The sequence below is a fragment of the Sebastes umbrosus genome, chromosome 21 (genome assembly GCF_015220745.1).
Source record: "Sebastes umbrosus isolate fSebUmb1 chromosome 21, fSebUmb1.pri, whole genome shotgun sequence".
NCBI lineage: Eukaryota > Metazoa > Chordata > Actinopteri > Perciformes > Sebastidae > Sebastes > Sebastes umbrosus.
Genome location: NC_051289.1, coordinates 1,410,785 through 1,426,968, shown reverse-complemented (window position 1 = coordinate 1,426,968; position 16,184 = coordinate 1,410,785). Strand labels below are relative to the sequence as shown.

Below are 16,184 nucleotides of genomic sequence, written 5' to 3'. Positions count from 1 at the left end.
CTGGATAATAAATAATTCCTGACAATGACTGATATATTTGACTTCAGGACATCTCTGACTACATACATGCTGAAAATCAAACATTTTTACTGGATTAATTTAGATATTTTTCAAAGTAAAAGTCCCTAAAAGTGTATGATTCAACTTTTTCCCGATGGTCTAGTGGTAAAAAAGTGAATTCCTGCTCCGTCTGTACAGTCAGATGCCTTAAATGTAAATGATATTGTATCCTAGAGCTGCAGGATTTGTTTCCCTTCCTGCTTCTCTACTGCCTGAGTGAAACAATAAAGACAGAACTACTGAAGCACAACAAGAGAAGGAGCAGTAATCTGGGTTATGTGGGCAGCAGCGTTACATAACCACACCGTCCCTATCGCAACAATCTGAGCTGCTATTAACACTCACACTGCATGGAAAATCATGGTTAAAACGTGAATTCACGACACAGAAGTGACCTCTTTAAGGTTATCAGTCGTCTTCATGTTCTCACGAGCAGCTGGTGTGCAGCGTTACATAAGCAGCTTTGATTATTACTCATTAGCATAAAGGGGGTAACTTAATTAAACAGAAATATCTCACACAGGAGGACGCCGGCTATGAATGTGGTCGTCAGACGGCTTCTGTTCGGGATCTTTGCTGCTACATCACTGGATGTGTTATCCTTATCCCTCTGACTCTAGTCTGATCCATCCATCCTCTGAATGCTCTAGGTCTCTAGTCTGATCTATCCATCCTCTGAATGCTCTAGGTCTCTAGTCTGATCCATCCATCCTCTGAATGCTCTAGGTCTCTAGTTTGATCCATCCATCCTCTGAATGCTCTAGGTCTCTAGTTTGATCCATCCATCCTCTGAATGCTCTAGGTCTCTAGTTTGATCCATCCATCCTCTGAATGCTCTAGGTCTCTAGTTTGATCCATCCATCCTCTGAATGCTCTAGGTCTCTAGTTTGATCCATCCATCCTCTGAATGCTCTAGGTCTCTAGTTTGTGGCTGTAAAGTTTCATCAAACTGTGATTATCCTAGAGGTCACCACAGGTCATTTCATACATTGAGGTCACGTTGGTCAAGGTCACACATGAATCCAGTTGGGCTCATTGGATCCACCAGAGCCTCAGCTTCACAGTGAGACCCAATTTATGTAATTCAAGACTGTAACTGCATGTGATTATCATAAAGTGGGCATGTCTGTAAAGGGGAGACTCGTGGGTACCCATAGAACCTAAAACTAATTAACGCGTTATTATGGTGTTACCTTTGACAGCCCTAATATAAAGCCTTGTTAAAGATTTCGGAAAATATGAAGTAAAGTTGTGTGAGTTCTACATTATGGAAAAAGAAACTTGGTTCAGCAGTGCCACGTTAATATAACAGCTCAGAGGTCACACACTACAGATTAAAACCCAACCCATGACCTGCCATATTATCCATATGTCTCTATGTGTGTGTTGCTGTGTGGGTGTGTCATGTCTTCAACTTAAGCAAATGATCGCTCCGATATAACCTGTTGTTTGTTTCCTGGTGGTATTAGTCCTTTAGTAAAGTCAGTGAGTCAGTGTGTTGGGTCTCATGTGCTTCTGTAATCCTCGTCCCCCTTCCTGAGCTGCAGAGAGGATCTTAAGAAGCACGGGACTACGCTCATAAAGTCCACAGAGCTTTAACTTCCCTCTGGACTGAAACACTCAGAGCTACGCTGTGGATGTCCCCCCCATTAGTGATAAAGAAGGTGCTTTTTTATTGTCCTGCAGTTGTAACTGAAGGCTGGCACTATGCACGCTACCATGTGAACATATCATGCAGGTAAACACTTTACACCGATCAGCCATGACATTCAGACCACTGACAGGTGAAGTGAATAACGTTGGTTATCTCGTTACCATGGCACCTGGCATTGGGGGGGGGGGATATATTAGACAGCAAGTGAACATTTTGAACTTTGAACTTTGTATTGGAAGCAGAAGAAATGGGCCAGCGTAAGGATGTGAGTGACTTTGACAACAAGGGCCACATAGTGCTGGCTAGACGACTGGGTCAGAGCATCTCCAGAACTGCAGCTCTTGTGGGATGTTCCCGGTCTGCAGTGGTCAGGACCTACCAAAAGAGGTCCAAGGAAGGAAAACCGGTGAACCGGCGACAGGGTCAGACCCGAGGCTCATTGATGCACGTGGGGAGCGAAGGCTGGCCCGTGTTGTCCGATTCAAAAGAAAATACTGGAGCTCAAACTGCTGAAAAAGTTTGTTGCGTATGGGGCTGCGTATCCGCAGACCGGTCAGGGTGCCCCATGCTGACCCGTGTCCATCGCCAAAAGCGCCTACAATGGGCATGTGAGCATCAGAACTGGACCACGGAGCGATGGAAGAAGGTGGCCCGGTCTGATGAATCACGTTTTCTTTTACATCATGTGGATAGCGACGAGTTGGAGGTGTTGACTCGGCCTCCAAATTCTCCAGATCTCAATCCGATGGAGCATCTGTGGGATGTTCTGGACAAACAAGTCCGATCCACGGAGGCCCCACCTCGCAACTTATACAGGACTTAAAGGATCTGCTGCTGACGGCTTGGTGCCAGATACCACAGCAGACCTTCAGAGGTCTGGTGGAGTCCATGCCTACCTACTGAATACCAGGCAGCTGGTCATAATGATATGGCTGATTGGTGTATAAACACCATTTAAACTGTGCACATGTATAGCTCACAATGCCACCAAATAAGTAAACATAAAACATGGAAAATGGTTTGTTTTCTTGCAGATGGAAGAAGAAACGGCAGTTATTATTATTCCCTTATCAACTTCTGGAGGGATGAACATTTAGTACTGAAACATATCAGAACAAAAGCACAACGTCGTGTTCACAGTGTTTCTGTAAACTCTCACTGACAGATAGATGCCGGGTGGCAGGTACACAAAGGTCCTCACTAGAGAGGTGAACAGACGTGTATGTAGTGGAGAGTTACAGATAGGAGCTTCAACTCCCAGATAACCATCATTACAAGCAACCAACGGTGACAAGGTCAAAGGTCAAAGGTCAAAGCGATCCAGGTTTGGCCTCCTTTGAGGTTTGTAATCTTGCTGGTGTCAAACTAACTTTTCCCTTTGGGACAATAACTGTCAGCGTTGTGTATCACGCTGTTCAGATAATAACCAGCAGAGCATGTTGAACACACAGATTCAGATTCAGGGCTGTGAACAGAGGCAGCAGTGAGGAGGAGAGTGAAGCAGGGCTGGGCCTCGCTAACCACAACCACAACCACCGAGTGTAACCATCGCTGCTATAAAAACCTTAAAGGGTCGACTCGCCACACAGATATGAAGAGCCTGCAGGCAGCGCTCACATTCAGATAATAACACGGTGCAGCCAGAGGACGCGGTTATACTCTGAGAAACATCCGAAAACCGGAACAGAAGCATCAGCGAACAATAAGCTAATTGTACATTATAATGATTATAATATCATACAGTATATGTGCAAACCATTAGGGGGTATGTGGTGTTATTTATACTGTATGTATATATATATATATATATATAGAGAGAGAGAGAGATGAGGACTCACGCGTTGCAGTAGGGTTTCTTGTCGTATCCTTTGTAGTTCTTCATGTTCAGGGTCATCTTACAAACCTCGCAGTGGAAACATCCTTTATGCCAGTTCTGGAGACAACACACACACACACACACACACACACATCACTATTAGATTTAATGAGTCAGTTTAGACCTCCTCTCCGGGTCCACTTATTTGGTGTTTCCTAGCTATACGGCCACATCTTCCTCAGCGGACGGAGTCACGGAGATGGTTTGGTTGTCATCACGTGACCTGAGAATGGAATTTCGGTCATATAATAACACATGAGCTGTGTTCCCATCCACAGCGTACATAAACAGTAGTCCCAACTCCCTGCTCAGTGAATGTTCAGTTAAAGGAACTTCCTTTGACAAATATCCTTCACTCAGAACTCCGACGCAGACGTCACTTCCTCCATGTGTTGGTCACGTAAACACCTCAGATACCTGCTGCTGCTGCTGCTGTGGACGTTTTACACTACTTATATTAATAAAAAAATATTGAATATCTCCTGCTGCGACCTGGAATTAATAGCTAGATATCAACAATATTATCGTTTACGACGGAGTATTAGGGCCACATTGAGGAAAATAAAATATATATGAGATTTCGAGAATAAAGTCATAATATTATGAGAATAAAGTCATAATATTACAAGAATAAAGTTATACGTGTACGAGAAAAAAAGTAATATTAGAAGAATAAAGTCATAATATTATGAGAATAAAGTCAGAAGTTTAACATTCAACAGTATCTTCCCTCTAACTTTAAAACTGTGCCCGCTACAACCTCTGAAAGACAGAATAGCGGTCGGGCTTGTTTGGTTTTGGGTTAAGTGCTGACTCCTTGTAGCTGGAGGTCCTGATGTAAGAGAGCCTCTCTGGGATGCTACGACTTCATCTACGACCTGTTATCACATGACTGAAATTCCATATTTAGGTCACATGATAACAGCTAAACCGTCTCCATGACAACTGAACAACTCCGTGCGAGGTGGCTGAAAGCTTTGGAAACACCAGAGTGAGTGAAGTGTTTGTCCAACTGCTGTTTTCCGAGGTCATGAAGGAACCTTCAGAGCTCTACTTGTTGTTGTGTTCCGCCTCTGCTGCTCAGTGCTTCTCACCAAACCGCCTGTCAATCAAACAGCATGGGCGGGACCGTCTGCCTCACACTCTCTGTCGATGCAGTTTCACAGCGAGTGTTCAGAACTAAATATAAGTACAGCTAGTAGGAGGCTGGATGAAAACGTGACAGACCGCAGAGCGAACAACTGAAGCCAGGCAGTTTGCTGCCAAACATTTGCTCGTTCAGATCGCCCTCCATCTGTCCTGCATTAGGATTATTCTTAGAGAGCGAATCAGCAACTAAATGATGTGTTTGAGTTGTTAACATGGTCATATGTGTACCCTATATTAATCCTGTGCTTGATTTCAATGAAAGAGCATGATGTGTCAACATGCAAATCCACTGGAGTAATCTGTCTGGAGTAGAAAACAATCAAACTAGGGCTGCCAAAGCAAAGCTAAATCCTTTTAACGCCACTAATTTCTTTAACGCATTAGCGCAACTTGTGATTTATAGGTTGTAGCGGCTCAGTTTTAAAGCTAGAGTGAAGATACTGGTATCATATGAAACTAGAGAACCTGATGAATCCATCGGTACCAACCATGTCATACTAGCTTGTCATGAAGGAGGTTAAATAACGCTCCAAACTTTTGGCGAGGGAAAAACTGTCATGTCCATTTTCAAAGGGATCCCTTGACCTCTGACCTCCAGATCAGTGAATGTAAATGGGTTCTATGGGTACCCACGAGTCTCCCCTTTACAGACATGCCCACTTTATGATAATCACATGCAGTTTGGGGGCAAGTCATAGCTTGGCTCAATATGGGAGCCAACAGCTAACGTACAGAAGGGTGCATTGAGTTACAATATAATGCATTCAAGCTCTATTCAGTAAAAATGAGCATTAGGCAAAACTAAACGTTATCATGATGGGTTCAAATGTAATCTTGTAAAATGTAGTTTTTGGCGAAAAACTTGAAAAAAAAAATACAGTTGTTTGAAGGAGATGTGTGCGCAGCAAAATAAAATAAATGTAAGAGATAACCTCCCGACACTGAGCAGCTTATAAAACACAATTAAAACTACTAATACCAAAGTTCTGTAAAAAGTACGGCTGTCAATCAACTGAAATATTTAATCGTGATTAATCTCAAAACAATCGCACATTTTTATCTGTTCAAAATGAACCTTAAAGGGAGATTTGTCAAGTAATCACATGCAGTTTGGGGCAAGTCATAGTCAAGTCAGCACACTGACACACTGACAGCTGTTGTTGCCTGTTGGGCTGCAGTTTGCCATGTTATGATTGGAGCGTATTTTATGCTAAATGCAGTACCTGTGAGGGTTTCTGGACAATATCTGTCATTGATTTGTGTTGTTAATTGATTTATAATAATAAATATATACATACATTTGCATATAGCAGCATATTTGTCCACTCCCATGTTGATAAGAGGATTAAATACTTGACAAATCTCCCTTTAAGGTTCATTTTGAACAGATAAAAAATGTGTGATTAAATATTTTAATCGATTGACAGCCCTAAAAAAAACTCATTGGAATGCTAAAACCTGGAAAAAATATAACTTATTAGCTTTTATTCTCAGTTGAAACTTGTAGTCATAGCTAAAATGTAAAAGAGGTGACACCTGGTCTTGCAAATGGCCTGATTAAACAGGCTTCTGTAAAGGACAGCAGGGAAGTCCTTGGACGGCCAAATTATTTCTCGCCCTCGCACTCACACTCTCACTTTCTCCATATACTTCTTTGTTTCTTCGCCAGCCTCCTCCTCTCTAAATCACAGCCTCTCACACTGTTTGAGCTCTTTTATTCTCTTATTCTCTGTTCAAACAATGTTCATGTCAGCTTTTACAAGACAGGACTGAAGGTAAATTTGGTCCTTATTGTTTATTACAAACCGGATCTTGACTTTGAATGATGATACTGATATTTTTAGTTCCAGCTTTCACAATCAACAAACAGTATTTGCTGCAGCTCTGTGAAATGGGAGTCTTTTATTATGAAAGGTCGGGTGGGAGCTAATATCATGTGCAGTGCCTACATGCTGTTGTGTCACCTGATGCCTCATAGGACAGACAGTGAATGCATAAGATTAATAATTCAACAGCGTTATGCAACACGCTTTTACAGACGTGTTGCCATGCAAACACAAAAATCAACACTTAGTTTTATATAAACCGTTTTACAGCCGACTTCAGCAAAAACATGCGTGAGCATGTTAGCAACGGAAGTGCCGTTTATACATACAATCACTTTACCTTTATATACTGTCACTTTGCCTTTATAAACTGTCACTTCACCTTTATATACTGTCACTTTACCTTTATATACAGTCGCTTAACCTTTATATGCTGTCACTTTACCTTTATATACTATCACTTTACCTTTATATACAGTCGCTTAACCTTTATATACTGTCACTTTACCTTTATATACTGTCACTTTACCTTTATATACTATCACTTTACCTTTATATACAGTCGCTTAACCTTTATATACTGTCACTTTACCTTTATATACTGTCACTTTACCTTTATATACTATCACTTTACCTCTATATACTGTCACTTTACCTTTATTTACCTTTATAAACTGTCACTTTACCTTTATATACTGTCACTTTACTTTTATATACTGTCACTTTACCTTTATATACTGTCACTTTACCTTTATATGCTGTCACTTTACCTTTATATACTGTCACTTTACCTTTATATACTATCACTTTACCTTTATATACAGTCGCTTAACCTTTATATACTGTCACTTTACCTTTATATACTGTCACTTTACCTTTATATACTATCACTTTACCTTTATATACAGTCGCTTAACCTTTATATACTGTCACTTTACCTTTATATACTGTCACTTTACCTTTATATACTATCACTTTACCTTTATATACTATCACTTTACCTCTATATACTGTCACTTTACCTTTATAAACTGTCGCTTAACCTTTATATACTATCACTTTACCTTTATATACTATCACTTTACCTCTATATACTGTCACTTTACCTTTATATACTGTCACTTTACCTTTATTTACCTTTATAAACTGTCACTTTACCTTTATATACTGTCACTTTACCTTTATATACAGTTGCTTTACCTTTATATACTGTCACTTTACATTTAGTGTCACTTTATCTTTATATACTATCACTTCAGCTTTATATACTATCACTTCACCTTTATATACTATCAATTTACCTTTATATACTGTCACTTTACCTTTATATACTGTCACTTTATCTTTATATATTACCACTTTACCTTTATATACAGTCATTTTACATTTAGTGTCACTTTACCTTTATATACTGTCACTTTACCTATATATAATGTCACTTTACATTTAGTGTCACTTTACCTTTATATACTGTCATTTTATATTTATATACAGTCACTTTACCTTTACATACTGTCACTTTACCTATATATAATGTCAATTTACATTTAGTGTCATTTTACCTTTATATACTGTAACTTTATCTTTATATATTACCACTTTACCTTTATATACAGTCACTTTACCTTCAGTGTCACTTTACCTTTACATACTGTCACTTTACCTATATATAATGTCACTTTACATTTAGTGTCACTTTACCTTTATATACTGTAACTTTATCTTTATATATTACCACTTTACCTTTATATACTGTCACTTTACATTTAGTGTCACTTTACCTTTATATACTGTCACTTTACCTATATATAATGTCACTTTACATTTAGTGTCACTTCACCTGTATATACTGTAACTTTACCTGTATATAAGGTGATGCTGGGTGTTTGTAGGTGTATAAAGTGCTCACCTTGTCCAGGCAGCTGACCTTCTCCGTCGGGTAGACGATCTTCCCGCAGCGGGCACACTGAGGGTTCATCCTCCAGACCTCCAGACCTCCGCTCTGCTCCCCAGCGGATAAATCCCTCCGGTTATCCGGCAGATGTAGTTAAGAGAGTCCCAAATGTCCCCACAGAGCCGCTCTTCAACCGGCGAGAGACGGCGGTTCTGCTGCCTCAATCAGCGGCTCAGCGTCCGGTGTGAAGGCTGCCTGGATGCTGCGCTGCTGGGACCGAGGACCGATCACTCTATCGGTAGAGAGAACCAGGGAGGGGCTTCATGTGTCCTTCAAAATAAGATGCAATGAAATGATATTAATCGCATCAAATCAATAAAATAAAATACAAAACAATTAAATTCAATTAAAATAATTAAATTAAATTAAATTTAAAATAATAATAGACTATTCTAGATTCTCGAATGTAGCACTTTACATTTAGTGTCAGTAAAATTAAATACAAAACAAAAAAATATTATTAAAATAATTAAATGAAATAAAATTAGAAATAAATAAATAATAGAGCTGCATTGATTAGTTGATGAATGAAATAGTTGATAAAAGAAAATTAATCCACATTTTTTTTAATAATCTGTCAATCGTAATTATTTAAGCAAAAATATCAAACATTTGAGCTTCCAGATTCAATAAAATAAAATACAAAACAATTAAATAAAATGAAAATAATTGAATGAAAAAAAAAAAATAATAATAATAATAGACTATTCTAGATTCTCAAATGTAGTTTAAATGTAAGAATTGCATATTGATATTCCCCTCTATAATCCCTCAATCCACAGGATATATAAAGGTGCAATGCCTGTTAAATGTTGGTAGTTTAATTCTTCACCGACAAGATTAGCTTGTAAATAGCACTTTATCTTTAGTGTCAATAAAATGAAATACAAAAACAGAAAAATTTAGTGAAGATAATTAAATTAAATAAAATTTAAAAAAATAGTAGAGCTGCATTGATTAGTTGATGAATTAAATAGTTGTTTGGAAGACAATTAATCCACTTTTTTTTTTTAAATAATCTGTCAATCGTAATTATTTAAGCAAAAATATCAAACATTTGAGCTTCCAGATTCAATAAAAAAAAAATAAAAATAATGAAACACATAAAATAAAAATACTAGAACTGCATTGATCAGCTGATTAATCAATCATTTTAAATAAAAATCGTTGACTTTTTAAGCCAAAATGTTAAACATTTGATGTTTCAAGGTTCTCAAATGCAAATTAAATGTAAGAATTTGCTGCTTTTCGTTCAATATTTTTGGATGATAATGAAAATAATATATTCACTCGTTTACTGTTGTTGTTCAGTTGTCACTTTGCTATAAAATCCAAATATAGTATACAGCAATAACACTATTTTGTGATGGAATATATCTGCCTCATGCTTCCTATTGTATTAGCTTATATTTACATTAGTACAACATATCTAAATTATTATATTAATTAATATTTTCTTCTATTATTATTTTTGCGATGGCCTCTCTTAATGAGATAATTAGTCCTTGTAATATTTTAAACAGTAGACTCATGTCATGTTTCACTGACAGTAAAGACTGACTTGACCCCATTAATAAGCAAATGACTCCCCCTGCTGGTTCATGAAGGTACACAATCAATTACAGAGTTATTATTTAGAGATAATCTAAGATAAGATCAGTTAAGGTATAATAAAATAAGTCTTTATTGATCCCCTGGAGGGGAATGAAGTGTCTTTATTGATTAACTTAATACCAAGCTGAAAAGCATTGTTTTATGTCAACCAGTGTGTTACTGACAATGTCAGCACGCTACCATATGGAGAAGATCTATAGGGAGGAGTGTACAAATAGAATCAAAAATAGAGTCAAACTACACAATAGAATGAAAAAACAAATCCTTAAGTGAACCAAGGAAATATTACAGAATTAAAACCTGTCAGTCATGATGACAGAAGTCACTGATTTGGCTCCATCTAGTGGCCAATATGTAGACATGTTCTGTCCACCAGGTGAGTCCAGGGGATGCTTTAGGGCGGGGCTACCTGCTGATTGACAGGTCGCTGACAAGACAGGAGTTGTTCGTGTTTCTGTTTTACAACTTTAACACTTTCACAGTGTGTTTTCAGTTAAAGAGCCTATTTGTAACTTTGTAAGCGTATAAATGTAGCGGGTCGTCACACATGCGCGCTCGCATATGCGCGTAGCCGCTGTACCCTCCTCCTCTGCCTGCTCGCCTTCACTCAGACAGCTCAGCTCGCTCCACCTCTCACGTGCATCTGCTCACTCCACACTGCAGAAGAGTTAGTTTAGCTCTGAGAATATCTAGTGAATGTTCAGTGGACGTTTGTGCAGAAATAACTGCTGCAGCTCCTCCAGACCAACAGAGGTTTCCCGTGTCTTGTGAAGTGACGGAGCTCTGCAGAGTTATGTTGTCTTCCCGTTACCGACCGGGTGCCGGTGTCTCCTCTGCTCTCTCCGGCTGTGGGAGGAGAGAGCAGGGAGACACGCTGCAGAGCCCCGCTGCTTCAGCCTGCACTGAGCAGGAAAAGCCAACACTAGGATCAGCATTGATTCATGTTCATGGAGAGACCTTGGTCTGGTCAGCTAACATTACTGCCAAGCAGCTGAAATATAGAGTGATATTGTGGTTTTAGCTGACGTGTGTCGCCTCACTGTTTTGAGTGATGCTCCTTCAGGTATATTGAGAGCGAGCAAGCGCGAGCCCGACGCTGACTTTCCTTGATTTCACGGCCACAGGTGTCGCTGTTAAGAAGCATTTCTGAAAGTTACAAATAGTCCCTTTAAATATAATATTTCTGGTCACCTAAAAAATGTTTTATACAGCGGTCTGTTGTACTTAGCTCCACCTGTCGGTCACTTCCGGTCACTTCCTGTTGCAACAAAACAAGATGGCGACGGGCAAAACAAACCAATGGTGCCTTCACATTGGGTCGTGTTTACCGCGTTTACATATTGAGCACATATGAACGCCTCCCTCTTGTGGTATTCACGAAACCTCGTAAGTGGAACGTTTCTGAAAGCTCCGAGTTCACAACGTGTTTTTTCATGTTGACAGAAATGCTGGAAGTTATGGAAGTTATTTTTTGTTGCATAATAAGTTAATATATTGTAATTTTAGCCGTTTATTGTTTTTTCCCGACGGCCTCATCTTCTCCTCTGTCATCATGTCTTTGTATTTACTGCATTATCTTACCCGCTTGCTAGCTTGTTAGCCTCTGTGTCTTCTAGATGCCGACAGTAACGTTGATATTGCCGTTGCTTAGCAGCGGTGTTCTTCACGACTTAACCACTTGAACGTCACGCACATCGTGCACACGACTTCCCATGTGGTAGCCTAAACACCGAGTTCACGAGTTTCATTTGAAGGCACCACAAGATGGCGAGGGCCGAAACAACAAGATAGCGACGGCTAACAATTCAAACTCGAGGCTTCCAATCTGCGTCCACACAGCCAGCACAACGGCCATAGCTCGGTTCAAAACGTGCCAAAAGTCATCCAGCTTCATGATATCGGTAAGTAAGTTATCTGTTAGTTATCTGTTAGTTATCTGTAAGTTATCTGTTAGTTATCTGTAAGTTATCTGTTAGTTATCTGTTAGTTATCTGTTAGTTATCTGTTAGTTATCTGTAAGTTATCTGTAAGTTATCTGTTAGTTATCTGTTAGTTATCTGTTAGTTATCTGTAAGTTATCTGTTAGTTATCTGTAAGTTATCTGTTAGTTATCTGTAAGTTATCTGTAAGTTATCTGTTAGTTATCTGTTAGTTATCTGTTAGTTATCTGTTAGTTATCTGTAAGTTATCTGTTAGTTATCTGTAAGTTATCTGTTAGTTATCTGTAAGTTATCTGTAAGTTATCTGTTAGTTATCTGTTAGTTATCTGTTAGTTATCTGTAAGTTATCTGTAAGTTATCTGTTAGTTATCTGTTAGTTATCTGTAAGTTATCTGTTAGTTATCTGTAAGTTATCTGTAAGTTATCTGTAAGTTATCTGTTAGTTATCTGTTAGTTATCTGTAAGTTATCTGTTAGTTATCTGTAAGTTATCTGTTAGTTATCTGTAAGTTATCTGTAAGTTATCTGTTAGTTATCTGTAAGTTATCTGTAAGTTATCTGTTAGTTATCTGTAAGTTATCTGTTAGTTATCTGTAAGTTATCTGTTAGTTATCTGTAAGTTATCTGTTAGTTATCTGTTAGTTATCTGTTAGTTATCTGTAAGTTATCTGTTAGTTATCTGTTAGTTATCTGTAAGTTATCTGTTAGTTATCTGTTAGTGTATCTGTTAGTTATCTGTTAGTTATCTGTAAGTATATGTTAGTTATCTGTTAGTTATCTGTAAGTTATCTGTTAGTTATCTGTAAGTTATCTGTTAGTTATCTGTAAGTTATCTGTAAGTTATCTGTTAGTTATCTGTTAGTTATCTGTTAGTTATCTGTAAGTTATCTGTAAGTTATCTGTTAGTTATCTGTAAGTTATCTGTTAGTTATCTGTAAGTATATCTGTTAGTTATCTGTAAGTTATTGTTAGTTATCCTGTAAGTTATCTGTAAGTTATCTGTTAGTTATCTGTTAGGTTATCTGTTAGTTATCTGTAAGTTATCTGTTCGTTATCTTGTAAGTGTATCTGTTAGTTATCTGTAAGTTATCTGTAAGTTATCTGTTAGTTATCTGTTAGTTATCTGTTAGTTATCTGTAAGTATCTGGTAAGTTATCTGTAGTTATCTGTTAGTTATCTGTTAAGTTATCTGTTAGTTATCTGTAAGTTATCTGTTAAGTTATCTGTAAGTATCTGTTAGTTATCTGTTAGTTATCTGTAAGTTATCTGTTAGTATCTGTAAGTTATCTGTTAGTTATCTGTAAGTTATCTGTAAGTTATCTGTTAGTTATCTGTAGTTATCTGTAAGTTATCTGTAGTTATCTGTTAGTTATCTGTAAGTTATCTGTTAGTTATCTGTAAGTTATCTGTTAGTTATCTGTTAAGTTATCTGTTAGTTATCTGTAAGTTATCTGTTAGTTATCTGTAAGTTATCTGTTAGTTATCTGTAGTTATCTGTAAGTTATCTGTTAGTTATCTGTTAGTTATCTGTTAGTTATCTGTAAGTTATCTGTTAGTTATCTGTTAGTTATCTGTTAGTTATCTGTAAGTTATCTGTTAGTTATCTGTTAGTTATCTGTTAGTTATCTGTAAGTTATCTGTTAGTTATCTGTAAGTTATCTGTTAGTTATCTGTAAGTTATCTGTTAGTTATCTGTTAGTTATCTGTAAGTTATCTGTAAGTTATCTGTTAGTTATCTGTAAGTTATCTGTTAGTTATCTGTAAGTTATCTGTTAGTTATCTGTTAGTTATCTGTAAGTTATCTGTTAGTTATCTGTTAGTTATCTGTTAGTTATCTGTAAGTTATCTGTTAGTTATCTGTTAGTTATCTGTAAGTTATCTGTTAGTTATCTGTTAGTTATCTGTAAGTTATCTGTTAGTTATCTGTAAGTTATCTGTTAGTTATCTGTAAGTTATCTGTAAGTTATCTGTAAGTTATCTGTAAGTTATCTGTAAGTTATCTGTTAGTTATCTGTTAGTTATCTGTAAGTTATCTGTTAGTTATCTGTAAGTTATCTGTAAGTTATCTGTTAGTTATCTGTTAGTTATCTGTAAGTTATCTGTTAGTTATCTGTAAGTTATCTGTTAGTTATCTGTAAGTTATCTGTAAGTTATCTGTTAGTTATCTGTTAGTTATCTGTTAGTTATCTGTAAGTTATCTGTAAGTTATCTGTTAGTTATCTGTTAGTTATCTGTAAGTTATCTGTTAGTTATCTGTTAGTTATCTGTAAGTTATCTGTTAGTTATCTGTAAGTTATCTGTTAGTTATCTGTTAGTTATCTGTAAGTTATCTGTTAGTTATCTGTTAGTTATCTGTTAGTTATCTGTAAGTTATCTGTTAGTTATCTGTTAGTTATCTGTAAGTTATCTGTTAGTTATCTGTAAGTTATCTGTAAGTTATCTGTTAGTTATCTGTTAGTTATCTGTTAGTTATCTGTAAGTTATCTGTTAGTTATCTGTTAGCTATCTGTAAGCTATCTGTTAGCTATCTGTTAGCTATCTGTTAGCTATCTGTAAGTTATCTGTTAGTTATCTGTAAGTTATCTGTTAGTTATCTGTAAGTTATCTGTTAGTTATCTGTTAGTTATCTGTAAGTTATCTGTTAGTTATCTGTTAGTTATCTGTAAGTTATCTGTTAGTTATCTGTAAGTTATCTGTTAGTTATCTGTAAGTTATCTGTTAGTTATCTGTTAGTTATCTGTTAGTTATCTGTAAGTTATCTGTTAGTTATCTGTTAGTTATCTGTAAGTTATCTGTTAGTTATCTGTAAGTTATCTGTTAGTTATCTGTAAGTTATCTGTTAGTTATCTGTAAGTTATCTGTTAGTTATCTGTTAGTTATCTGTAAGTTATCTGTTAGTTATCTGTTAGTTATCTGTAAGTTATCTGTTAGTTATCTGTTAGTTATCTGTTAGTTATCTGTTAGTTATCTGTAATATGTGTAATAATGTTATATTATAACTGATTTAGCTCATTTATTTGAACACAGATGTGGGAGATGAAGAGAAGTGTTATAAAATGCTCCATAAAGTTTATTAAATCACATTATTTAGTCGTTATTTTTCATGTCAAGATGGGTAATAACACTGTGTATATTTTTTATCAAGCGTTACACAGCTAATTTTAACATAAATCTACCATTGTGCACAGTATAAAATCAATAAAAAACAAAACTAAATTGTATAATTCTGACTCCAAATGGAGTCATTTTATAATAATAATGAAATATGATCAAGTAGATAATAACAAATAAGATCAATAACAATGTAAATAAGATAACAAAAAAGAATCAAAAGTCAAGTATGTACAATCAATATAAAAATATTATAAAGTAAAAATACAATTTCTAACTAACTAAAATATTGAAATCATTACCAAACAAACATTGTTTGGACTAAATCCACTTGGAGTGTTGTTTTAGTCGCGTTAAGGCCTCGTCCTTTAGACACTATTCAGTAATAAAGACCACCACAGCATTTTATCAAGTTTATACAACCCGGTACCGGGTCCGTCGGGTCCGTCGGGTCCGTCGGGTCCGTCGGGTCCGTCGGGTCCTTCGGGTCCGTCGGGTAACTGATGTTGCAATTGCAACGATCATTTTTACATAATTATTCTCATTTTCATTAATAAACATATTAAAATGATTATGGTGTGATATTTGCTGGGATCTGAAGCAAACAAAGATGTTTAAAGGTGTTTTTTTAATGCAAATAACCACTATAGATGACAATAACAAAGTAAAAGGAGAACATTTAGAGTTCAGCCGAACCCGGTACCGGGTCCATCGGCTAAAAGAGGTTAAAAATGCCCGTTGGTGCAGAAACACCCACAGATGACAAATAAAGAAGTGAAACATTTATCAGCCTAAAATGAGTCCGTTGATATCAGAGCAGTTCTTTAAACACGTCCTCATCTTCATCCTTAAATATAAATGTAAAATGTATAACGTGTGTTGCAGACTGAAGCTGATGTGGACCAGACGGCGTCCGGCATCTCCTGCTTCCTGTGAGTGTGTGTGGAGCAGGTGGGAAGCAGAAATGAGTCCTTTCACTCCGTCAGTGGGAGTTTCTCTCA

At 36.8% G+C, this 16,184-nt stretch overlaps 1 protein-coding gene across 2 annotated transcripts in view; it reads right to left on the bottom strand.

The window, feature by feature from the left end:
* Positions 1 to 8,763, bottom strand: part of nebl (nebulette) — an 86,085-nt gene extending 77,322 nt beyond the window's left edge. Inside the window, exons 1-2 of one of the 2 annotated variants that reach the window (XM_037756531.1) lie at positions 8,475 to 8,763; positions 3,553 to 3,647 (exon numbers count right to left, since the gene is read on the bottom strand). In XM_037756531.1, coding sequence (XP_037612459.1) covers positions 3,553 to 3,647; positions 8,475 to 8,543 — 164 coding nt within the window. In that variant the 5' untranslated portion in view covers positions 8,544 to 8,763. The remainder of the gene's footprint in view (positions 1 to 3,552; positions 3,648 to 8,474) is intronic. The other variant, XM_037756532.1, reaches the window with a different exon arrangement.
* Between the last annotated feature and the right edge of the window lie 7,421 nt (positions 8,764 to 16,184).